Below are 25,614 nucleotides of genomic sequence, written 5' to 3' on the forward strand. Positions count from 1 at the left end.
CTATAGATTATTAACATATTATATTCATACAAATGATATATTCAATAATAAATATTAATGTATTTATACAATTAGTATATACATACAATAAGTATATATTGATATCAATATATTAATTATATAATATAATTAATATAATATTAATATAATATGAATGTGGCTATTTTGGTCGAGCAAATGATAATTTCGGATTATCTCCACTTGGTAACCTAGCGTGGAAAAAAAAATATCACCCTCATAGTATTTGTTTTACTTTTTTTTTAATTAAAATAGGTATGAGATCAACTATTTATTTTACCATCTCTCTCATCCTCTTTTTTATACCAAACATAGTAATCGGATATATGATTTATTTTCTTATGCCAGATTATCCCCAATCAAACGAACCTAGAGAAAAAATATATCAATTTAATCAGATTCATGGTCTTCATCTGAGTATATAGTGACATTTGAGATTAAAAAAAAAAGAGCAATTTTCTTTCACAAAAAGATGGTTAGCCTACAAAAAAAATCATTACGAGAAATAGAAGCATCAAATTTAGCCGGAAAATTTCATCATACTAAATTAAATACCAAAAATATATCAACAAATCCAAGAGTTTTAGCATCGTTTATCAATTTATTCATTAGACAAGGCTCAAATATATATATATATATATATATATATATATATATATATAGAGAGAGAGAGAGAGAGAGAGAGAGAGAGAGAGAGACCAGGCTCCTTTTGCATTAAGCAGCCTACTCAATGTTAACGTTAGCAATTTGGGAAGGAAAAACAAAAAATATGGCATTTAATGAGATGGGACGAGGCCAAGCGCGCTCCTATCCCTCCATCTCTTCCTCAGCAGATTCCCTCTCTCTATCTCTCCACAACCCTCTCTCTCTCTCTCTCTCTCCATTTGAAACCCCTATCTCTCTCTCTCTCCCCCTCAGGTCACTCTCTCTCGCTGGAACTCCAACCCCACCACCTTTCTTTCTTGCCAGAAGAAAGCCCAAACCTTCCACATCTCTCTCCCCTCGCTTTTAGGGGACCCTAGCCACCCCACGCTTAGAAAAAGAACTATTACCAAGCACATGCCTCACAAGATAACTCATCATTTAGTCTTCGTTCAAAAAAAAAACACTCATCATTTAGTCTATTAAAAGAGCAGTACCTTGGCAGAAATCTAATGAACACCTAAGAGTCTCTATCCCTCTCTGACTTATCTTGAATAATTAAATGACAAATATGAGGACTCAAGAGCCCTCCAGAGAACAACATAAAACAGACCACAGACCTTTCAAAAACGTGCATGACAAAAAAGGAGCCAAAACATAGATAACAACAAAGAAGCCCTAAGCCCCCAGGACAGGCTATTTTTTTTTTCTCTCACATGTCCTTTCTTGTTACTTTATCTAAAGGGAGGACCTTTGTGTGGTTTGCTTCAGTAAGCGTGGCATAGTACTTCAGATAAACATTTTTCCTCTGACTCCTCTCTCGATATAAGAGACCTTTAATAACAAGAACAGAAAGATCAGATAAAGCAACTCTACTTTTACAAAAAGGTCTAGACAAAAGTTCAGAAGGAACTGAGAGGGAACAAAGAATTAATATGTCTAAAATAGCTTCTAAAACCAACCTTTTGGCCTGCCGACTTGGGGTTTGTAGCATGGAGTGCACTCGGACTGCATTAGTTGAAGGATTTGATATTTTCTGAACTGGTCACAGGTTAGTCCCGAGGCCATGAGCTCATTAATCGTATTATAAAACTGGGCTTATTAGGATGAACTGATCACTGTTAGATGAAATGAAAAGGCATACTTTAGTGCTTAAAGTTATAACTATAGGACTAATGATATGAGGCTCCTATTTTGTATGCATGGACGACGGTCCATGTGGTACAAAGGATTGGTGCAATTCATAGGATTTGTTGCCGATATTGGTTATTAAATTATCAAATCAATTTTTTTCATCCATGCATATTGAGCACCCCGAAACATTTTTCTAACAATACTACTCAAATGCCGGCAAACATCGATGATATAGATACTAAGTTGCACTATTGATTATTTGCAAGCCGACTAAAATCTGGCATATGCGGTTAACATGATATGGTTGAAGCTATGCAATGCCATGTGATGCCATGTAAGACTTCGATGCTATTTATCAACTGAGAGCTACAACCAGCAAGTAGAGTATTTGTGATAATAAGCTAGCTAGAAATGAGAATATTGAGATAAATATTTGGTAGAACTTGGAAAGGTTCATCCAATACTATAAAATGCATGCATGTTGCCAACGAAATGTGAGACAAAAGAGGTGACGACTCATTCCAACTAACCCAGTAAGGACCTAAGCAGACAAGAAGAGACCATACTGGCTCGTCTTAGTTTGAGAAATCTTTTAATAGAAATTTCTATTTAACTCTTGTATTCAGAATTTGCCGTATTGATGCATATCAACCATATTGTACCTAGTATTGAACCGATATAAAGTATGGAGGCATATCAACACTGGTACGCCAAACGGGATATCGTATCAAATATGCCGACACTATAATAGAATAGCACCGATACAAAATCTGATACCAAGACGTCGAATCTTGCTCGTGTTAGCCAGACCACATAAACCGCCAATCTTATGTTAGTGGAGAATGAAGATACAAAACTTCAGGATGCCATTCTTATTTGCAGAAATAGAGCTGAATTCCTAGTTTTAAGCATCTATAGTCCTCTAGAATCTAACAGATGCGATAATGATATGACAAAATGGAGTATGCTCAATCTCTGAACCCTAAGCAGCCAAACAGAGCTTCCGCTATTGAATAAACAGACTTAAATAACACTACTAAATCAAGAGTTTGTCTAGACATCCGACTAGCACTCCTCCACATCTTGGTGAACCAAGGCCCAGATATTTATTTACCAATGCGTGCTCCAGTAGTAAGGTCTAGCACCGAAGTGGCTCAGCTCAAGAAGCTACAAAACTGCAGGCATAAGCTTTAGACGGCAGTAAGCAAGAAAGCAAAAAGAGAACGCATCTGGTAAAAGGACAACCAACTCCAGCTAAATACTGTCGCATCAAAGCTGCTCATCTCCACAAGTCATAAATCTGAGGCATAAGTTTTATAGAACACAAGCTATAAAGAAACAAGAAAACAAATTTAGTGAAAAGACAACTGATTCCAGTTATGTTAAACTGCTGAACAAAAAGCCTCCAGCCCAATGAACAAAAGATACAGATACCTGAGTTTGCAACATTAAAAATGCATACGTCAAGATGTTATGAATTAGCAATTAGAAGCCCATTAACAATAATGATCCAAAATGAACGACAAAGCAAAAGATCCTTCAAGAATAAATTCCCTTAATGATGAAGTAGCATAGACCACACCACGTAATCATCCAATTCATTTGCATCCAGAAGAATGAAGATTGAGCAAACCAAGCTTGAACAATGAGCCCTCCTATGTCCAGAACATTTAATCCAAAGCAAATAATGAGAAGCATCGACGGAGGTTTCAACAGTTTTACCTCTTTAAATGTACCGGTCATCTCGGGCATATTTCCACAATATCAATGTTGCCTAAGTAAGCATTTCTCAGTATCATGAGACGAGAACGACTTCTCAGTTCCCCCTTGACATAATAAACTCATCAAATGAAACCACCAATCCGTAAGAAACAAGATTATCACACGGGTCCTGAAGCAACCATTTTTTTATGGTACAATAAATTGATGCTCACCTGCCATAACCCAACACGGTGTAGCATAAGCAGAAAATTTGTGGTTGCTACCAGTTTGAGAACTCCCTCCGGTAATTGAGATAAATCAACATCTGGGCAAGGATTGTGCTGAGGCTAAAGCAGACAGACTTATCCTGAATCACTGCAATGCCAGAGGTATGACTGACGACTGGATGACCCAGCAAGATAGCTTGGGGATGCATTACTCGAATTAGGAATATAAGGGGATATGAATCTTGAATGGATGGGTGAAGACAAAGGAAAACCCAGGGAATGTGAGGAGGCCATATGAGAGGAGGGGGATCTATGAGACGATGCATTTCTAAGGTTGGCAGAGCTTCTACTAATACTGATAGCTGGCGAGTGAGTATAGGACCTAAGTGGGTTAGGAATATGAGGAGGAATGGAGAGGAAGTTAGTCCAAGAAGTTGATTCTGACCAAGGTGTGGAAGCAATTTGTATATTTGGAGATGGAGATGCTGCTGCAGATGAATGGAATGATGATATTGCACCAGTAGAAGATGGAGTTGGGGCACCAGAAGAGAGTAACGGGGAGCGCTCAGAAGCTGGAAGATTGGCTATGCCTGTTCTGGCATCTTGCTTGCAAACAGGGCAGAAGGTTCTCCACATAGTGAGCCAAGAATCAACACAAAGTGCATGGAACCCTGCATAATAATTCAACGAAGTGTATATGAGTGAAAGTACAAAATAAAATAAGTAGTCATGGACTGTATTAATTGGAATGGAACAAACTACTAGCAAAGTTTCAGTCAGCCAGGTGTCTTTCAGAAAACCAAATCTTATTAAACAAAGAAAACAAGTTTTCTAGTATATGCAAGAGATAATACTGGCCTTTAGCCATGCAATGCATTGTATAGCTGCTCCAAGTGCTCCAAGTAAGTTTTGCACCAATTATTACACCACCCCCCACTCCAAAAAAGAAAAAGAGGGAAAAAGAAGAAAAAACTAATGTTTGGAAAAAAAATGCTAATCAAGAAACCTAACAACTCTATTTTCTAAACATTGATCTATATTTTAATTAAACATGTCAATGTATCATCGACCGCTATCCAACCAAATTTCATGTGAAATAATTGCTTTTAACCCTTGAAATTTCACATATGCTGTTTGTGCTTGTTATTTCAAAATAATGTTACAGAGATGGAGCATTTTGGCATTAGAGCTTACAAGGAATATGCAATCCCATTCAAGATAAGCTGTACTGATACCGACACCCATACTGGTTAGCTAACAGTTCGGTACCATACTGACATACAATATACATATACATGCCGGTCACCAAACTAGCACACATGTTTTGGTTTTTTCTTTTCAATTTTTTTGATTTTGTTGAGTGATTTTGATCCTAATTTGATATTTTTTTTGACATCTTCTGATGCTTTTTAACATGTGATTTATTTTTCTGATGCTTCTTGATCCTAATTTGACTATAATTTTATCACGAAATGCAATTAAAGTAGACCAATCAGCATATTTGTAAAGAACATTAGCGAAATATAAAATATAGAGTCAACTTAATGTATTTTTAAGTACAATATACGTACTGACTTCTAAAATCTGGTGAAGTGTCGATGTTTTTCATAGATATCGAGATCTTTTACGTATTCAAGAGTCACATCACACCACCCCTCCAACCATATGGTATGATACTCATGCAAGCTCATCGCATAAGGTACGCACCCTAAGTCAAAACTGAACTTAGTACTCTGGCTCTAGCTCTAGGAGGAGTCATCTGTCCGATATTGCAACTATGAGATGGCAACCTATCCGAATATACCGGCAGCAAAATTCGATCCAAAACGTGCTCTAGATTGCGTAGGATAGTAGCCATTAAAAGACGACGCCTCATATCAAGGTCCGCAATCTCGGTACCGGATACTATAACGAAACCTTATCAATTTGGTACAGTATGATACGGTACACCTCTGTACCGAAATAACTTTCTAATCATTTTTCTCACCTTTTATCTCGGTATGCCTCAATACATGTCGGTACGCCTCGATATGGGTCGGTACGGGTCGGTACACCTCGGTACGAGCCGATATACATCTTGGTACACCTCGATACATATTAGTATGCTTCAGTATGGGGCAGTACGGGGCTTGTACCGACTTAAAATTAAGTTTCGTACTAATTTTTTTGGGTACAGTATGGTATGCCTCGTATTAGGTGGTATGGAGCGGTACAGTAGACCATGCCTCAGATGCACCATATCTGTATGGGTTGTAACCTGCCTGTGGGTATTAAGGTCCAGTACATGATTCAAAACCTGATGCATCCATAGATTCCAGTACATGTTCGATCTCATCTGCAACGGCATCATATCGTGAACAACCTCTACGAGGTCATCTTCTGTATGCAATGGTATCCTAGCAAGTTCTAGACCATGCACCGTGGTCCCTATCCTACATAGTGTGAGAGAACTGCGACTCTCTGGTGAATGGAGGACCATCCAAGAGCTAAGTCATAAATGGTGGTCTCATGTCCTCCACTCTCTCATTAGCCACCACATGCAGCATCACCAAAGCTATCATCACTGCTCTCCTTAGTCTCTGAAGCTGAGTAAATAGACTTCAAGCTCTCCAACGGGACTACAACTTTCCTTCTTTTTTCTTTCAAACTAGGCTTAGCACCTACCTTCTTTACTTTCATACCCTTCTTTGCCTGGCTATCCCGGGAGGATCGACCATGTCCTCCTGGCTAAGTGGATCGGATAACGTGGTCGCCTCATATGAACATCTCCCAATCAAATCTCTAAGAGGATGTCTCAGATATGGAGCCATGTGATGATTGACTCTCACTGATCTCTTTGCTGATCAGCTAGAGGTAAGTGTGGATGCTATGTTCTACCCATTGCTCCGCATCCGCACTAGCCTTTCTGGCTATGAAATTGACCGATCGTAGAAGCGATCCTAACTTCTTGAGCTCTGGCTGCTGCTGCTGCCCCTTGAAGCCAACCAATCATGGGATCCTCTTCATCCTACACGAAGTCATTATGGAGTGGATTATTATACTTCAAGTCCACTTTCTCCTTCATGTACTTCAGCTTCAACCACAGATTGTTGTGGAGATATACAAGATTGTTGAGGCGCACGTGTGTGAGACAGTTATTCTGTTTGTTGTGGATGAGGAAGAAGGCGGACTAGTTGTGCTCACAGCTACCGAAGGAGACCGTCTGTGAGAGGATGGGGATTGTTAGCCGCTTAAGGCTTCTCGCTGACCCTCCAAAATGAAACCACCAATCAACTACAAAAGCATTAAAAAAATTACATAAATGACAGTAGTAATAATAAAACATCAAGTAATAGTTATAGTTGATATTTAATATAGCTGGCTTCATACGCTTTTTGCTTGCCCCAACTAGTCAGTGACCAAAGCTGTCAGAGCCCTCCCTAAATAGTTTCGTCTGTGGAAAAGAGACATGTTATAACATATTGATGATTGAAGACACAAGTTGACTACACGTTGCTCCTGTATGCCACTAAAGTTAACTGGCCTCTTGAAGACATTAGGGTGCAACTTCTAGATCGGGCTCCATCTTATAGATTACATTGCGCAAGGCAACCAGAAGTTCCTCATTCATACCAATTCAAGGGACGTACTGAAATTTCAAGCTCAGGTAGTAAGCTGCCAATATAATTTGCAATTATTTTAGTAAAATATTTAAAACTACAAAAGAAGTGAATGAACAAGTATTTCAATATACGTACTTACTTGCTAGATGCAACACCCATATGGTAGTCCCACCTCTGCTCAATAATATCAATATATTCATGGGCATGCTTTGGATTTGTCTACCGGATCTAACCCTTTGCCACCATCATTATATGGTATAAGAAGACCATCTAGAGGGATCGCTCATTGTCCACGGCCTAAAGCACTCCATATAATGGCTTGATAGCATTCATGATCCTCTCGGCCCACTGCCAGAGTTGCTAGTTCGTCATCATTCTCCATGTGGCTCCCTTCAGTGTTGGCTCTCACATATCTGTTCTTCTGCCTATCGATACTGACAAACATCTGACATAGGCCTATTTTTTTCTCAAGAAGACTATCAAGTGCAATGTAATTCATGGCAAACCATGTCACTATTGGTCTCAAAATCTCACTCTTGAGAACTTCCTCATCAGTGCTAAGATCCATGTGTGGTTGTATACGAACCCGATGATGGATTAAGCTGACTCCACAATTTGCTTCACCCTACAAATCTTCTCTATGTTCATCAGCATAAGGTCAATGCAATATGCAACACATGGGGTTCAGAAAATGTGCGGCCACCGCTTCATCAAGATCTTCCTCGCAGCCTTGTATTGTGGCTTATTATCAGTGACCATCTGCACAACATTCTACTATCCTACCAGATCTATCACCTCCTTCATCAATTTGAGGATGTAATCCGTATCATATACCTGATCGAAAGTATCAATACACTGGTAGAAGAATATCTTCATATCATAGTAAGACAGAAAGCTGGTGATGCTTCACCTGCTTAGACCAGTCCAATCATCACACGTAACAGTCAACTATATGTAGCTCACTTGCTCTGTTAGGAGACAATCCACTTATGTAGCTCATCTTTGTTGTTATCAAAGAACACATTATATATATACATATATCTTCGATCCTAGAGGATCTACACCCAAACCAACACTCTGTATGGAAGCAATGGCAAACCAATAGAATTTGTTACCTATTGCGGTCGCTTGAATATAGTTGAAATAGAACCATGTCACAATAGCTCTCTACATATCCTTCTTATTGTCCTTCATCAACATAGTATCAATCCTCTGCTGCTTCACATCCCTACTGGGGAAGATACATGGATCTAGACCATGGATGGTGGCCCCTGTTGGAATCTCTCTAGAGGATTTCTTCTCTTTCCTACTGCCGCAGGCCCCCTAGCGTAGATGTTATACGGCTTCCATCTTTACTAACGATCTCCCTAACTAACGAGATCTTTCTGAATTGTGAATCTGCCATGATGGCTCAAAAATCAGAGCCAAACTTGTGTTGTAAGAGCCCAAACTGAGCCCTGTGCCTAGCCATCTTGTCTTGTTGCCCTTGATCATCCAAGCTCGTCTGGATAGTAGCTTGGACCTCTACCTCCTCATCATCCAAAAGAGAGACCTCCTCCGACTCCCTTGAGTTGTAAGAAGATGGCTCTGCTGCTCAGCATTCCACCTCTGTCCTCTTCTCAATAACTTTTTACTTCGTCATCTTGAAATCAAAAAATGCTTCTTTATAAGTTGTCAAACCTTCTGCAGGTACTTCCAGTAGATAGACACGTCGAGGTAACCACCGGCTCTATGCTGCTTCAATCTAGTTACCTCTATTCTATTGAACTCTATGTTGCACCAATTGCACCTTCAATAATGCTTACCAGAAAGCGTCTACCCATGTATCCAACCAATGTCATACTTTGGATCCTTCTTAGATAGATCCATTCTTGCAAGTTTACATCAATTGGTATTTAGATAATTAATTATTTAAAAATTAGTAAAATTACATTGTAATTAGAAACTCACTATATTAGTCTACTTAATATTTATTTTCTAGTTAAACATTGTCTATATAATATTTTTCAAAAATTTTACACTTAATTAAGTAATTTTAATTATGTTTCCATAGTAAATAAATATTTAACTAGAAAATATCTAGAAAATTTATTTTAATTCATAAATATGAAGAACCATAATAGGGATGCTATATTTATTGTTATCTCAGGTTATCATCATTTAAATAAGTATTTAAGAATAGTAAAATTTTACTGTGATGCAAAAAATATTTTCTACTTAAAAAATACTTTAAAAATCATCTATACATAGTACTAATTTTTTATTTTTTATAAATTATATATTTTTATTAATTTTTAAATATAAAATAATTATAAAATTAATTTGATCTCAGATTTATGTAGCACCCTATCATAGATATAATATATATTTTTTTCAGCCTGTCGGCATGTATGGAAGGCCACTTATTTTTTAGTTTTATTCAAATTTGGGCCTATGCCACTATGAACATGATTATACCCAAACTTGAATAAATTGGCACCAAAGTTTGATAGAGATTTGCATACATACCCCTTAACATGATTATAATTTTACAGTAATTTTGTTACTATTATTTTTTATTTTTTAAATCAAAAATATATTTTTTTATTTAAAAAATTACAAAAATAATAAAAATTTAAAATTTTAGTGGCATTGTGTAGATCATCCATAGATCTACAACATATCATAAAATCATCCTAAAATTAAAAATTTTAACATGACCTCTTTTTTCATTTTATTGCCAATTTTCAACTTCAAAAAAAAAAGATTGATGAAATGAAGGGGGGAAGGCACGTTACCTGATTCCGGATCGGATCTAGCACGTTGTCGAAATCTTGCCTCTTTTTGTGATTCTCATAGTTTTTTAAAAATAAAAGAGGAGGGGCTGAGAATGTCTTAGCACCTCTCTCAAATAATAGAGGAGAAAAGGAGTCGAATCGCCCCATACTGGTGTGAATTAGGTGGTTCGCAGTGGTACCGCTCCAAACCGCTCAATTCGGAGTGGTTTGGGGGGTTTTCTAAACTGAAGAGCGTAACCGTTCTGATTTCATCTCGGTACAATTCGGTATGCCCCGAATCGAGCAGTTCAAGATGGTACCGCTTGCCTTGGTCCCATTTGATTACAAAAGATCCTGGTGTTAATTTTATTTTCCTAATAAACTGGAATTATGCAATCTCCATAATCCTAAAAATTACCTAAAGTGAAACAAAGGACACATTCCTTTTTTAAAAAAAAAGCATACTGAGACAACATTTAGTATCATTTGGCAATTAGGTGTATTCCTTTGAGTGTTAGATGTGGGATCATTTGCGTATTATGATGTAATAGTGCTCTGCAAGATGGAGAAAATTAGCTCAAAACTTATGCCACTCTCCTACAATGTTGGATAACAGAAGGAAAAGAAAGAGTTTTAGCGAACAAGGATAACCATATTTGATGTTGATATAAGCAAACTTAAGTGATAATCACATCCGATCACATTATCATTGGTGAATATGTCCACTCCTGTATCCTAAAATCCAAACAGAACTCTCGAGAATGTCATCTTGTGGATCTCATAATGTCAGACGGAATGGAATCTCCATAGTAGCAACTGCCCTAATAAAGGAATGTTTCTCCACTATGGTAAAAGTTGCTAATTTAGCTCAGTCAAGTTCTCTTATGGGTAGTGCCCAGTTATTATCATTGCATAAGAGGTCATAGAAGGAAGAGTTGGGGTTCAAATCCCCACCAGGAGAGATAAGAATTGACATCAAAGAGCAGGCCATTACGTTGGTTCCCACATGGCTTTCTTGCTTACCTCATAGCTCTTGCCTCTGCAAGACTCATGCTTTTTTCTGTACTTATGCTTGCTTATCTATATAGGGCCAGTTTCTTCGGAGACCAATGAGGGGGACTCAAATAGGTAAATTTTGTGGAATCCAGGTCATGACACCTTCCTGCATGGAGATCAAACTTAGTGCATTACCATTCCTCTTTCAATGATTCGAGAGTTTAGGCCTATTTAATATTCTTGTGATCTTTTTTATTCCAAACTTATTAGCCTCAAATATATAAAGTTCCTTGAATTATAAATATTACCCAAAAATTGCACATGCTAGTAGCAAAACATATTATATGTCTATTTGGTGAATCATAAGAGTAATTATAGGAAGAAAACATCAATATCTAAGGCGCCAATTGGCTCAATCAGTAAAGTCACTAGGTGTTAGAGACCGTGTAGGTTACTAACCCACCTTAGCTAAAACCTATCTACTCATGCCAATGCACCATAAAGCAATTTCAATTCCAAAATTTAATTCCCTGGAACTAAAAGGAAGCCAACTAATAAACATGCAAGAAAGAAAGAAGAATATCCATATGACATCTAAGATGAGGAAATGTCTACAAAATGTATGTATGAAATATCATATCTATACGATATTATAAAATGAAGAGGAATATATACCAAATGGATCCTTTCTATTAAATTTACTAACCAAAATACACTTAGTTTTTCAGAAAAATATTATCTAAAAAATAATATTAGCAATTACCTTCTTGGTAAATATAAAAAGCACCATGTTTCATTTTTATCTTTCTGTTTGCCAACTACTCGAATTATTCTTTCTAATTCTACCAACTGCAACCCCACACTAGGTTCAAATTTAAACGGTTTAGAGGTACTCTCTCTGCAATCTACCAAGCCAATGTCCTGTATTTCTCCTTAAATTTATCTCTTCTCTCTTGTCTCTCCAATCATAAATATTCCCCCACTAACTTCAAATTTAAAAAGTTTGAAGGTACTACCTCTCCAATGCACCAAGCCCCTGTCCTGTAACTTTCTCCCTAATTTTATCTTTCTATTATCTCTCCAATCCTAATAAATCTCCCACTAATTTCAAATCTAAGCAATCTGGAAATAGTCTCTCCAACCTATCAAGCTCACACATCCCCCAATCATATTCTTATTTTGTTAATTATATTTTCTTAAATGTGCATTACACACTAATATAATACAAAATAAAAATGTGCACTCATTGGTGCAATTTATCAATTAATCGATATAGGAATTCGTATAAGACAAAATAATAATTGCTTAAATGTGCTAATTTAACCAACTTTAATTTTGATAAAATATGACGATGATGAAATATGTCTACTTAAAGAAAAGGGATAGAATCATTAGCTAGTGGGTGTAGGAGCAAAGGCAGAAGTAGACAGAAAATTCTGATAAAAATCTCATACACCAAAAAGCTACTTAGATTCAAAAGACATGTACAAGTAAAATAATCTACTGCAAGTGATGTTAAACAGGCTTAAATAATAATTAATATTTTGCATAGATACACTACATTGTTTCAATAGAAACTCCTATCTTCAGGATGCATAAAAGGTGTTCTCAACCAAATATTACAATGCCTGGTTATGCCATGACTACTTATGTTCCACATGTTTAAGGGTAACCTTTGAGTCAGAATAGCAGCCAAAGACAATCAGGCTTCTACTGAACTACGCATGAGCAAAACTAAAGTTGATTTTGTTATGAATAAGAGACATACTGTGACGACATGGCAGTACTCTAAGCTTCTCTCCAACTCTATAGTCTTCTAGGCAGATAGCACATGTCGATGAAGTGCAATTATCTTCCAAGACAGACGTGAATATGATACTCGGCATTGCTTTCACTAGTCGACTGCTCATCCCATGGAACTCTCGGACATTAGAAACTCTAGGCTGTTCGCGCCTTATGCAGTGTCTGCGCACAAAAAAACATGTAGCCAGCACAGCAGACATGGCAAGGAGTAATATGAAGGAGATAACCACAATCGACCATGCTGAATTTTCAAAGGTTGGTATTATCCACAACTCCATGTCTGCACGACCTGCATATTTCTTCAATATCTCGCCTGAGGCCTTAGAGACAAACACAGCATTTATATGAATGCCACCTGGAGTTCCTGCCACTGTATTACTTCAATGTTTAGCTAATGAAATAATTGTTTAAAAGAGAAGCAATTAGCCAGGTCATCTGGAATTGCATTTAAGAAGGGAGGCATTATCCTTAAGAGGCTAAAAGTGAGAAAATGCAAAGCAAGAATAAGTTATAATGACCTAAAAGCTTCAGTTCTTAGATTTTTGATGTAAAAGTTAAACTTTGGAAAAATTTATAGGAATAATATTGTCAGATGTGGTTATGTCACATTAGAGCCACGTATTATATGCAACAACTATTTTCACAAGAATATGATTTTATAGCCACTGGCATCATTGGAGGAATTGAGCTAGGACAGAAACCAGGAAAAGTGGTTATTGAGCTAGGACAGAACCAGGAAAAGTTGGTTATTGAGATAGGACACAACCAGGGAAAGTTGGTTATTGAGATAGGACAGAACCAGGAAAAGTGGGTTATTGAGATAGGACAGAACCAGGAAAAGTGGGTTATTGAGATAGGACGGAACTAGGAAAAGTGGGTTGCATACGTCTTTCCAACATATAGATTGTATGAAGCTATTCCTCAGGACACTACCCAGTTATGGTTCTGGCGTTCTAGGGTCCTAGGAGGGGCGAATTGGGGACAATCCCAACCTTTAGCATTTTTTTGCACAAAGTGGCTGCGTGAGGACTCGAACGTATGCCAATGCACTTGTCAGCCCAAGCCTTTGACCATTGCACCAAGCAATGGCCCCTCTATGAAGCTATTCCTAATTTCTACAGGAAATTTGCACAACCAAAAATTTAATGCATAAGGAATCAAAAGAAAAATATGTTGCAATTTTATGATTCAAATAATATTGGCATATCCAGGAAAAAAAGTATTACAGCATAAACTAATAAGATATAGAATATAACACAGTGCATATTCATATTCTTATAGATGAACAGGAGCGATGCTTTTCAACTGGTTCAACAGCAAAGCACAAATCAGAAACCAATAGGAAATGTTTTCTTTTTAAAATCTATGCATAAAATAGAAAGACTGTGTGGTTTTATGGCAATTATCTTATTTAATAAAAAAGATTACATGGTTTTATGTCAATTATCTTATTTTCCCATGTATTGTCAAAGATAGCCCGAAGTACTTAAGTCAAACATCAGAAAACACAAAATTTGAACAGGCTTCAATAAAACTACTTGGCCGTGTAAGACAAAGGGTGAGTGATCACTTTATCAAGTTTCAGGACAGCATCAACTTGAAAGTCTTTTCTTGTTTTCTGGCTAACTCTTGTCAATGCCAGCAAAGTGACACATTAAAGTGAAAACAGAACAAAAAAGACTAATCCAACCATTGCAAGCTCAGTTCCATACACCTCAGTCTGTAATTAGTTCCAACTTTCTAAAATAGAAACTCTTTCTTTTCTTTACAACCTCCATTCAAATCCTCTTTGCTCTCTACATCATTTTCTTAAACCCTTTCACTTGATTCAGAACCAATTCCACAGTTAAGCATCTTTGGCCACTAATATATCCTTTTTTTTCTTTTTACTTTTTTAGAAATGCGGTAGCAATGCCACCTCCTGAGTTCAAAATTGAAACTTCTTCCAATGAAATGCGCTGAGGAGAGCGGTGCCAACAAAAGGTCCAGAACTCCAGATACTGTTGGCATGGTATATGTTGCTGGAAATTGGACCCGGGGGCGGTCGTCGGTTGAGGAGGGGGAGCGGTCGGTGGACACAGGTGGGCGACGATCCGTCGGCGAGCGGCGTCCTCCGTCGGGGTGCCTGCAGAAAAGCGGGTGGCCGGGTTTTCCAGCGCCGGCCCTCCGATGCTTAAGTCAGAGGGGAAAACTGTGTTTAAAGGAGAAAGGAGAGAAGTTTCTCAGTTTTTATGTGTCCCACCCCCCTTGAGAAGCAAGGACCCCCTTTTATAGGGAGGTCGGATTACCTGTGATGTGATAGGACGAGACCGTCGTACGACTCGGCACGTTGCTTGGACTGGCACACGATCAGGTAAATCATTGCATTGATGTCGGAGGTGAGGCCGTCGTACGACTTGAGCTGGCGCGCGATCGGGTGAATCATTGCATTGATGTCGGAGGTGAGGCCGGGGTCAGAGACTTGTCACGGCCGACAGGACCCTGCTAAGCTGATTTGCCGTGGAGAGCTGAGGATCCATAGATAATTAGAGCCATGCGCATTAATTGTTGAGTGAGTCGGAGACGCGCATTAATTGTTGAGTAAGTCGGAGACGTGCATTAATTGTTGAATAAGCCGGAGATGCGCATTAATTGTTGAGTGAACCGTGGGTTTGCGGAGATCATGCGTAATAAATGCTGGGGCAGTGGCAGGATATGGCCCTCGGCCGGACCTCGGAAGGGTACGGCTGTGGTAGGTGGGCGACAAGGACGGACCTCCGAGGTCGGGAACTCTCTAGGTCGGACGTTCTGAGATCAGGCGCCGACCTTGGTCGTCCAAGGTCGGCAGCCATGCGGTCTTCTAGTGGCGAGGTTACTATGTTCTGGGGGAAAACCGCATTCCCCCAACACTACCCCCCGATTTCCGAGTTCGAGCTGCTTGCGAGCTCGGACGCGGAAAGTAGAAGTTGTTATTGTGGTTATTGAGGCCGAGGGGGATCACGTCTGCATCCTTACGCGTCTTGAAGCTTTTATAACGGAGACTGCGCCCTTTGGCCCTTCGAGGTCGCTTTTCATGGCGAACTTATGACAGGGTCTGCGTCCTTACGCATCCCGAAGCAGCTACAACGGAGATTGCGCCCTTTGGATCTCTGAGATCACTTCGTACGGCGAACTCATGATGGGGTCCCTGGGCCCGATGGGGCGGCGTCTCGATCTCGTGGTTGAGGCCCCCTTCTTAAATAGGTACGCCGTTTCGCGCTTCGAAGTGGACACGTGGCATGATCCGAGGTCGGACGCTTTTGATCTCGTATTGGCGGAATAGCGATCTGGGGAGGCTGAGGTTATATCGGCGCTCCACGCATCCCTGGGGCTTATTAAATGAAGGGAGCGGGGGTGACGTTCGCTCGTCTTTTGAGGCGGTCCAGTTTTGCGGACTCATGATGAGGCCGTGAGATCCGATGGGACGGCGCTTCGATTTTGTACCCGACATATTGATCTGGAATGAATGCGGTGCTTCGGCTTCCGAGGCCGACACGTGGCGCAATCTAAGCGGGGGGTGGAAACCGAACCCGCCGATCTGGGCCGTCAGGGGGGTCTATATAAACCCCACAAATCTGCCCTAAGAGGAGTCTTATTTGGTTGCCTTTCATTTTCGCCGCTTCCACCTTCATTCTACTTCTCAACAAAACCTCGCCGACGGTACCCGGAGCGATTTCCGGCGACTCCTTCGTAGGTTTTCACCCTGTGTTAGCTAGGGGGTTCCTCTTCCTCCTTTTTCTTGCTTCTTTTATCTTTGGTTTGCTTCATTTTTCTGCAAAATGGGTCTCGGTCCAGATGAAGTGGGGTCGAGTTTGTCGGGGGAGGAGTTGGAGTTAATCCGCTCCCGGTTCTTCTTCCAGCCCGGGTTTCGTCTCGAAACTGCGGGGCCGGAAGATAGGGCAACGCGGCCGCCCCCAGGTCGGATCGCGATTCACCGCGAGACGCTCTGGGTCGGTCTGCGGTTCCCCCTGCACGAGTTCGTGAACAACTTGCTGGTGGAGTATCAGCTCGTCCCAGCGCAGCTTGCTCCGAACTCGTGGAGGACCATAGTCGGGTTCTTATCCCTCTGTCTCGCACATGGGATCCCGACTTCGGTGAGTGTTTTCCGCCGGTGTTTTTTGTTAAAGAAAAATCCGGCGGATGCGGGGTGGCTATACTTCGCCTTTCGGGGCGGTATGTCACTCTTCCAGGGTGCCCCTTCCTCTATTCATGAGTGGAAGAAAAAATTTTTCTTTCTTGCGTCCGAGGTGCCGTGGGGGTTTAACCCAAGGTGGGGGCACCCTCGGCTGAAAGCTCTCAACAGACTCTCCGAGCCCTCGGGGAGGGAGCTGAGGGTCTTGGACGCCCTGCGGGGCCTCGGGAAGGGGTTCAACCTGACCGAGCTCCTAAGGGAGGACGCCTTGGCGAGCGTGGGCTTGAGTTCGGCGCGCCCCGAGGGTAAGAGTAGTCGCATCATTTTGTTTTGGCTTTACCTGTTTCCTCTTCTTACTAATGTTGGTCTGACCCTTAGGAAAATTTTTGGTTTCAGACATTCCTCACATGCCGACCAGCAACACGTCCCTCTTCTCCCGGTTGAAGAGGCGGGAGGCCGAGGCCGAGGGGGCTGTTCCCCAGCCTCGGAAGAAGTCGAAGTCGGCCGGCACTTCTACGTCGGCCAGGACGGGAGGCCCGGAGGCGGGGGCCTCCGCAGCTGACCAGGGGCGGACACGGGCCGCCGGTGACGCAGGCTCGGCGGCCCCACTCTGTCCTGCCCCCGTCGCCCAGCGGGGGGGGGCCGACCGTGATCCGCTTGCGGCGTTCGGGGCCTGAGCCGAGCAGAGGCCCTGAAGTCAGAGGCCCCGAGGTCCCTAGCTCGGACGAGCCGAGCTCTTCAAGGGTCCAAAGGGAGGAGTCGGCCGAGCCAGGGTCCCCACTCCTCGAGGGGAGCTCGGCCATCCATGATGCCGATGTCGCACGCGCCGTGTTTCGGCGTGCGATGCTTCCAGCGGACCGGGCCGAGTTCCGGAACTTGCCGCTGGAAGAGATTGTCGACGGTACCTACTGCAATACCGCTCGGGTAAGCTACTTTCCCAATTTTCCTTAGGCTACTGGCGAACATGTTATATGTTTTTCAACTCGTAATCGTTTTACCCTTTTTCTCTTGCAGCACATCCACGAAGTCGACACCCTGGTATTCATTGCCCAAGGGTGTCAAGAAGAGACTCGGCAGCTCAGCCGGCAATTAGAGCCGGCTAAGAAGAGAATTGCCGAGTTGGAGGCGGCGCTGGCCGAGGCCGAGGCGCGGAGGGAGGCGACAGAGGCCGGGCGACTGGCAATGGTTGAGGTGCTCGAGGAAGAAAGGGCTGCCCATTCCCTGGCCAAGTCAGCCCTGCGCGCTTCGGAGGCGCGCCTGGGGGAGGCTCAGTCCGAGGTCGCGGGCCTCAAGTACGAGGGCGGGGTCTTGCGCCTCAAGATTGAGCAACTAGAGGCACGGGAAAGGAGGGCGCTCGAGCGAGCCGAACATGTCGTGGATTCCTTCAAGGAATCGGAGGAATTTCGCAACATGCTGGAGGAGGAAACCGTTGATGGGTTCCTCCGGGGCTTCGAGAACTTCCGGAGGCAGATGGCCCGGTTCTGCCCCCAGCTCGATCTTTCAACGGTTCGTCCGAGGTTGAGGTTGGGCTATGACTCCGACTCCGACGGCGTTCCCGCCGCCCTGGTGTCCGAGGGGGATTCGGCCGAGCTAGATGCAGCCGAGCCGGCGGTGGCGGAGCCCCTCCCTCGTGAAATCAACGAGGGCGTTTCCGTGGCGCCCGCCGAGGCCCCTGCCGCAGACCCCGAGCCCGCGTCCGCCGAAGACCCTCAGGTCATCGCCATAGATGACCCCGAGGGTAACGCCGACGCGACCGCCGCCCCTTAGGACTTAGATTTATTTCTTCTTTTTATTGTAATCGAGGTCGGCCTTCAAATTTTTGAATGGTCGACCTCCAACTCTGTACTTAGCCTCTTGGCACTTCATTAATGAAAAGATTCTTTTCGCCATTCCGCGTTTACTTTTCTCTTTATCTTCTTTAGTTGTAAACGAGGCCGGTACTTATTGTTTTATCGACCCTCAACTTTGTATCCTAGCTTTCGGGCTGCTTGATAGAGGCATGTTTTTTGGCTATGTTTTGCTTTCCTAAGTTCTGATTACGCTAACTAGGGGGAGCTCCGAGCTTAGATTCTAGGAAACTTTTCTAAGTCCTGTAGCTCGGACTTGAAGTTCGCAGAGGTCGCCGTGTTTGGTTCTTAGATTTTTGAGGCACCGGGCTCGGGCCTCAGACCTCCGAGCGGGGCCGTGCTAGACTTGCATAGGCCACTATCTGGGGATTTAGCCAAGCTTTCGAGCTCGGCTTTTGGAGCGTAGGTCTATAAAAAAGTTAGTGCTGTCCCCCGAAGGGGAGCATGAGCCAATAATCAAATCGTCGCCAGGGCTTTCATAGTTATCGCCCTCGGACCCTGCCGAGGTTTCGGCGAGCGGGGTCGGAACCTGTAGAGAATACCTCGGCCTTCTTGAGCTCGATCAGTACGCCCGCGGTCGAGGTCATCTTCATAGGTCGACGTTGGAGTCTCTGTGGATGGGGGCCGAATTGGGCCCTTATGCATGAGGGTTTACATGAGTTGTCGTGGTGGTTATTGGTAGACGGAGCATGCATGAGGTCAGTGGGAGATTAGTCTTAAACCGACTTGTAGGAGCAATCCGACTTCGGCCGGAATAAGGTCCCAATTTCAATCGGGATTTCGCTGGCAATACGTAGATAAATATAACAAGGCGAGCATCAAGTGGGATGTACCTTTTGCATTTCCGAAATTGCGCACCTTGTAGCGGAGTGGGTTGCCTTATTTCCTCGCCGACTTTCGGAGTCATTTTTTGACTTTCGGAGAGCTTGGGCTTCTTATGAACCCGATGGCGCCCGCCGAGGTTGAGGGGGTTTGGGGATGCTCCATCAATCTGCGACACTTCCCGAGGTCGAGGGAGTTTGGGACTCTACGGTCGACCCTCGGGGCATCCCGACCTTAGTCGAGGAATCGTGTGCCAGGTCGACGGGTCTGGGGACGCTCTATCGACCCGCAACGCTTCCCGAGGTCGAGGGAGTTTGGGACTCTACGGTCGAACTTCGGGGCATCCCGACCTTAGTCGAGGAATCTTGCGTCAGGTCGATGGGTCTGGGAACGCTCTATCGACCTGCGATGCATCCCGAGGTCGAGGAAGTTTGGGACTCTACGGTCGAACCTCGGGGCATCCCGACCTTAGTCGAGGAATCGTGCGCCAGGTCGATGGGTCTGGGAACGCTCTATCGACCTGCGACGCTTTCCGAGGTCGAGGGAGTTTGGGACTCTACGGTCGAACCTCGGGGCATCCCGACCTTAGTCGAGGAATCGTGCGCCAGGTCGATGGGTCTGGGAACGCTCTATCGACCTGCGACGCTTTCCGAGGTCGAGGGAGTTTGGGACTCTACGGTCGAACCTTGGAGCATCCCGACCTTAGTCGAGAAATCGTGCGCCAGGTCGATGGGTCTGAGAACGCTCTGTCGACCTGCGATGCTTTCCGAGGTCGAGGGAGTTTGGGACTCTACGGTCGAACCTCGGGGCATCCCGACCTTAGTCGAGGAATCGTGCGCCAGGTCGATGGGTCTGGGAACGCTCTGTCGACCTGCGATGCTTTCCGAGGTCGAGGGAATTTGGGACTCTACGGTCGAACCTCGGGGCATCCCGACCTTAGTCGAGGAATCTGAAAATCACAAACGACCCGACATTAGAAGAGATAATCATAATCATTGAAAAGAGACGAATCATTATAAAGAGGAGACTGAGTCCATGTTCCTGATTGCCTAAAACCCCTTGGGGTTTCATTGGTAATACATCCGTAGATTCTCGGAGTTCCAGCTTCGCGGAATTGGAGTCCCTTCGAGAGATTTCAACTTGTATGCTCCGGGTCGTTGTACTCGGGCGATCTAATATGGCCCTTCCCAGTTTGGGGCGAGCTTTCCCTACTCGGTTGGCTGAGAGGCCTCGGCTCTCCTGAGGACGAGGTCCCCCACTTTGAAGAGCTTGGGCTTGACTCTGGAGTTGTAGTATTGGGCTGTTTTCTGCTGGTACCTTGCCATGCGGACCCGGGCGACCTCTCGTGTCTCTTCAACGAGATCCAGATTATTCCTGAGTCGAGAAGAGTTGGAGTCGGGGTCGTAATGCTCCACCCTTGGAGAAGGGAGGCCGATTTCCAGCGGGATGACAGCCTCTGTGCCATATGCCAGGTTGAAGGGGGTCTCTCCTGTGGGTAATCAGAACGTAGTCCGGTATGCCCAGAGGACGTTGTACAAGTCCTCGACCCACTGTCCTTTGGATCGATCAAGCCTAGCCTTGAGTCCCTGCAAAATGGTACGGTCAGTTACCTCAGTTTCCCCGTTTGTCTGGGGATGTGCGACCGAAGTGAAGCGGTGGTCGATGCCGAGCTTGGAGCAAAATTCTCTGAAGTGGACGTTGTCGAACTGCCGGCCATTGTCGGATATAAGGATACGGGGGAGTCCGAATCTGCAGATTATGGACTTCCATACAAAGTCCCGCATCTTTTGCTCGGTAATCCGGGCCACAGGTTCAGCTTCAACCCATTTGGTGAAGTAGTCAATGGAAACGACCAAAAATTTTCTTTGCCCGGTGGTCAGAGGAAAGGGCCCCAAAATATCGATCCCCCACTGGGCAAACGGCCAGGGGGCGATAATTGAAGTTAGCAGGGCCGAAGGTCGGCGTTGGATGTTGGCGTTCCGTTGGCACCGGTCACACTTCCGCACAAAGTCCGTCGCATCCTTCTGGAGCGTGGGCCAGAAATATCCTTGCCGCAGGATCTTATGGGCTAGCGCCCGATCTCCCAGGTGATTTCCGCAAATTCCTTCATGGACCTCTCGGAGGGCATAGTCCGCCTCCGAGGGGCGGAGACATCTGAGGAGAGGAGAGGTGAATGATCGACGATAGAGCCTGTTTTCATATAGGACATACCGGAAAGCTTGACGCCTGATCCGGCGGGCCTCTATCTCATCATGAGGGAGGGTTCCGTCCTGGAGATAGCGGACGAACCCGTCGATCCAGCTTGGCTCGAAGTCGATGCACATGGTTGGTTCAGGTTCCTCCGTGCTGGGTGTCCAAAGATACTCGAGCGTTGTCTCCTTGGAAAGCTCGCTCATGCGGGAGGTCGCCAGTTTAGACAATTGGTCCGCCCTGAGATTCTCCGCTCTGGGAATGTGCTGGATGCTGAAAGAGCCTAAGGCGGACGTGAGTTCCCGCACTTTTTGGAGATATTTCCGCATCGATGGCTCTTTTGCTTCAAAATCTCCCTGGACCTGGCTTACTATCAGCTGGGAGTCACTGAAGGCCTTCAGATCTTCCACCTTCAGTTCCTTCGCCAATTTGAGCCCAGCAATGAGCGCCTCATACTCTGCCTCGTTGTTTGAGGCCGGAAACTCGAGGCGTAGGGCTTGCTCGGCCACCACTCCATCCGGGCTGGTGAGGATGAGTCCAGCTCCGCTACCCCCCGAAGTCGAGGACCCGTCCGAATATAGGACCCATGGCAGCCTCGGGGTTTCCTCCATAGATGCAGACGGTAGCTCGGGATCGTCTGGCAAGGTACATTCCACGAGGAAGTCGGCGAGTATTTGAGCTTTAATGGCCGGCCTGGGCCGATATTCGAGGTCGAACTCCCCGAGCTCGACCGCCCACTTGGCAATCCTCCCCGCACGATCTGACCTTTGCAATATCTGCTTCATAGGTTGGTCGGTCAGTATGACTATTGTATGTGCTTGAAAATAAGGCCGGAGTCTCCGAGCTGAGATGATAAGGGCAAAAATTGTCTTCTCGAGTTTAGAATATCGGGTCTCAGCATCCCTGAGGACCCGGCTGATGTAGTAGACCGGCTTTTGGAGCTTGTCCTCTTCCCGGACCAGGACTGAGCTTACTGCGACCGGGGAGACGGCCAGGTATAAGTAAAGAACTTCGTCCCGCTGAGGCTTGGTGAGTAGCGGGGGAGAGGCCAGAAGGCGCCTGAGCTCTTCAAAGGCCTGCTGGCATTCTTCCGACCACAGGAAGTCCTTTGGCCGCTTAAGGATCTTGAAGAATGGGAGGCAGCGCTCAGCCGATCGGGAGACAAATCTCCCCAAGGCGGCAACCCGTCCGGTAAGCCGCTGCACTTCTTTGACTGTCCTTGGAGGCGTCATCTCTTGCAGCGCTCGGATTTTCTCGGGGTTGGCTTCAACTCCACGCTGGATCACTATGAAACCCAGGAATTTGCCTGAGGTAACTCCGAACGCGCACTTTGCTGGGTTGAGCTTCATTTGGTACTTCCTGAGCTTGGAGAATGTTTCGTTGAGGTCAGCTACATGGTGCTCCGCCGCTCGGCTCTTCACCAGCATGTCATCCACATAGACTTCCATATTTCGGCCGATCTGGTCCTCAAAAATTTGGCTGACCAGCCTCTGATATGTGGCTCCAGCGTTCTTCAGCCCGAAAGGCATCACCTTATAACAATAGGTGCCCTTGTCGGTGATGAAGGTCGTCTTCTCCTCGTCTTTTGGCGCCATTCGGATTTGATTGTATCCCGAGAAGGCGTCCATGAAGGTCAGCAATTGATGTCCTGAGGTGGAATCGACGAGCTGGTCGATGCTTGGAAGGGGGAAACTATCCTTCGGGCAGGCCTTGTGCAGGTCAGTGTAGTCCACGCACATGCGCCATTTCCCGTTGGCCTTCTTTACGAGGACTATGTTGGCGAGCCAGTCTGGGTAGGAAACCTCCCGGATGAAGCCAGCCTCAAGGAGTTTATCCACTTCCTCGGCTGCAGCTCGTTGTCGTTCCGGGGCAGAGCCCCTCTTTTTCTGCTTTACAGGTCTGCTGGTCGGCTTCACCTGGAGTCGGTGGATCATGACCTCAGGGTCAATTCCTGGTACGTCAGCGGGTGACCAGGCGAAGACATCAGCATTGTCCCGCAGGAAGCTGATGAGGTGATCCCTCTCGCGGATGCCAAGGCCGGAGCCGACCTGCACAGTTAGCTCGGGAAAATTTTCTCGTAAAGAAACTTGAACGAGAAGCTCACCGGGCTCTACTTGCTTCTTCCAGAGGTCGTCCCTTGCGTCCAGGGTTTCTATGGGTAGCGAGGGGCCCGTTGCCTGAGTTGGCGCCTCAGTTGGTTGCTTCACTCTGCGGGTCGCCATGTAGCATTGCTTGGCAACCAGCTGATCCCCGCAGACCTCGCCTACTCCTTGGCCGGTGGGGAATCGCATGAGTAGGTGGCGGGTTGAGACCACGGCTCGGAGGGCATTTAGCCCTGGCCGCCCAAGGATAGCGTTGTAGGCTGAGGGTAGACGGACCACAAGAAAGTCCGTCCTCACAGTGCTTTCCTGGGGAGCGAGGCCGACCGCAACAAGAAAGCTGACCTCGCCCTCGACTGGGACCGAGTCTCCGGTAAACCCGACCAGTGGGGTATTAATTTTCCGGAGCTGTCCTTCTGGTAACCCCATTTTTTGGTAGGCATGGTAGTACAAAACGTTGGCTGAACTTCCATTGTCAACTAGGACACGTTTTACATCAAATTTATTTACAATCATGGAGATGACCACAGCGTCATCGTGGGGGGTCTCAACCCCTTCCAAGTCCTCGTCCGAGAACGAAATGACTTCAGTGGTACGCGGGCGCTTCGGAGAGATTCCTCCTTGGGCCGATCCTCCTGCCGAGGCTCCTCCGATTACATTGATGGTGCCGGCGATAGGCCTGTTGTCATCCGGATTTTCGGATGGTGGGGCGTTTTCTACTGGCCTTCTTTCCTCACGTCGGTTCTTTACGAACCGATTGAGTACTCCGCGGCGAATAAGCGCCTCTATCTCATCCCGGAGCTGAAAGCAATCCTCCGTGTCGTGCCCGCGGTCTCGGTGGAAGCGGCAGTACTTCCTGGGATTGCGGGGAACCCCTGTATCCCGCAAAGGAGGCGGAGGTCGGAAGAAGTCCCGACCTTCGATTTCCATCAGAATTTCGGCCCGGGGAGCATTGATAGGGGTGTAATTCTCGTACCTCCCCGGGTATGTCCGAGGCCGCGGTGGGGACCTTGGCTGAGGCGGGGTCCTCCGTTGAGGCTGTCCCCGCTGTCGAGGTGGGCTTCTTAGTCGGGGGAGGTTCTTCTCTCGGTGGGGGGATTGGCTTCTTTGGCGGCCGCGCTCCTTGCGGCGTTTCTTCTGCTTCTTTGAGGCTGGTTCAATCGCACCCCGCCTGGAAGCGATAGCCTCCTCGGCCTTAGCGTACTTCCGAGCTTGGGCCAGCATCTCGGTGAAGTCGGCCGGAAAGCTCTTCCCGATAGAGAAGAGGAATCGATAAGAACGAGCCCCAGTCTTTAGAGCCGACATGGCTATTGACTGGTCCAACTCGCGGTCTTCCCACGTGGCGGCGGTGAAGCGGTCCAGATACTCCTTGAGGGATTCCCCCTCCTTCTGCTTGATATCCAGGAGGGAGTCCGACGTCCGCCGCTGGCGTCGGCAGGCAGCAAAATTGGTAGCAAACTGCCTGCCGAGTTGCTCGAAGGAGGATACCGTGCTCGGCTTTAGCCCAGAAAACCAAAGCTGAGCTGTCCCTCGAAGAGTCGCCGGAAAGGCCTTACAAAGTACGGCCTCCGAGGATCCTTGCAGGGCCATGAGAGCTCGGTAGCTCTCCAAATGGTCGAGGGGGTCG

The 25,614-nt window shown here is 45.3% G+C and overlaps 1 protein-coding gene across 4 annotated transcripts in view; it reads right to left on the reverse strand.

The window, feature by feature from the left end:
• Positions 1 to 2,643: 2,643 nt before the first annotated feature.
• Positions 2,644 to 25,614, reverse strand: part of LOC103711273 (receptor homology region, transmembrane domain- and RING domain-containing protein 1) — a 28,499-nt gene continuing 5,528 nt past the window's right edge. Inside the window, exons 4-6 of one of the 4 annotated variants that reach the window (XR_003386509.2) lie at positions 12,845 to 13,249; positions 3,729 to 4,393; positions 2,644 to 2,969 (exon numbers count right to left, since the gene is read on the reverse strand). Coding sequence is in view for 1 of the 4 variants with exons in the window: in XM_008797360.4 (XP_008795582.4) it covers positions 3,858 to 4,393; positions 12,845 to 13,249 (941 nt within the window). In the remaining 3 variants the exon portion in view is untranslated. Of the gene's footprint in view, positions 3,095 to 3,127; positions 4,394 to 12,844; positions 13,250 to 25,614 lie in introns of those variants that run through there. The other 3 variants (XR_003386508.2, XR_003386507.2, XM_008797360.4) reach the window with 3 other exon arrangements.

The sequence above is a fragment of the Phoenix dactylifera genome, unplaced genomic scaffold, assembly GCF_009389715.1.
Source record: "Phoenix dactylifera cultivar Barhee BC4 unplaced genomic scaffold, palm_55x_up_171113_PBpolish2nd_filt_p 000167F, whole genome shotgun sequence".
Taxonomy (NCBI): domain Eukaryota; kingdom Viridiplantae; phylum Streptophyta; class Magnoliopsida; order Arecales; family Arecaceae; genus Phoenix; species Phoenix dactylifera.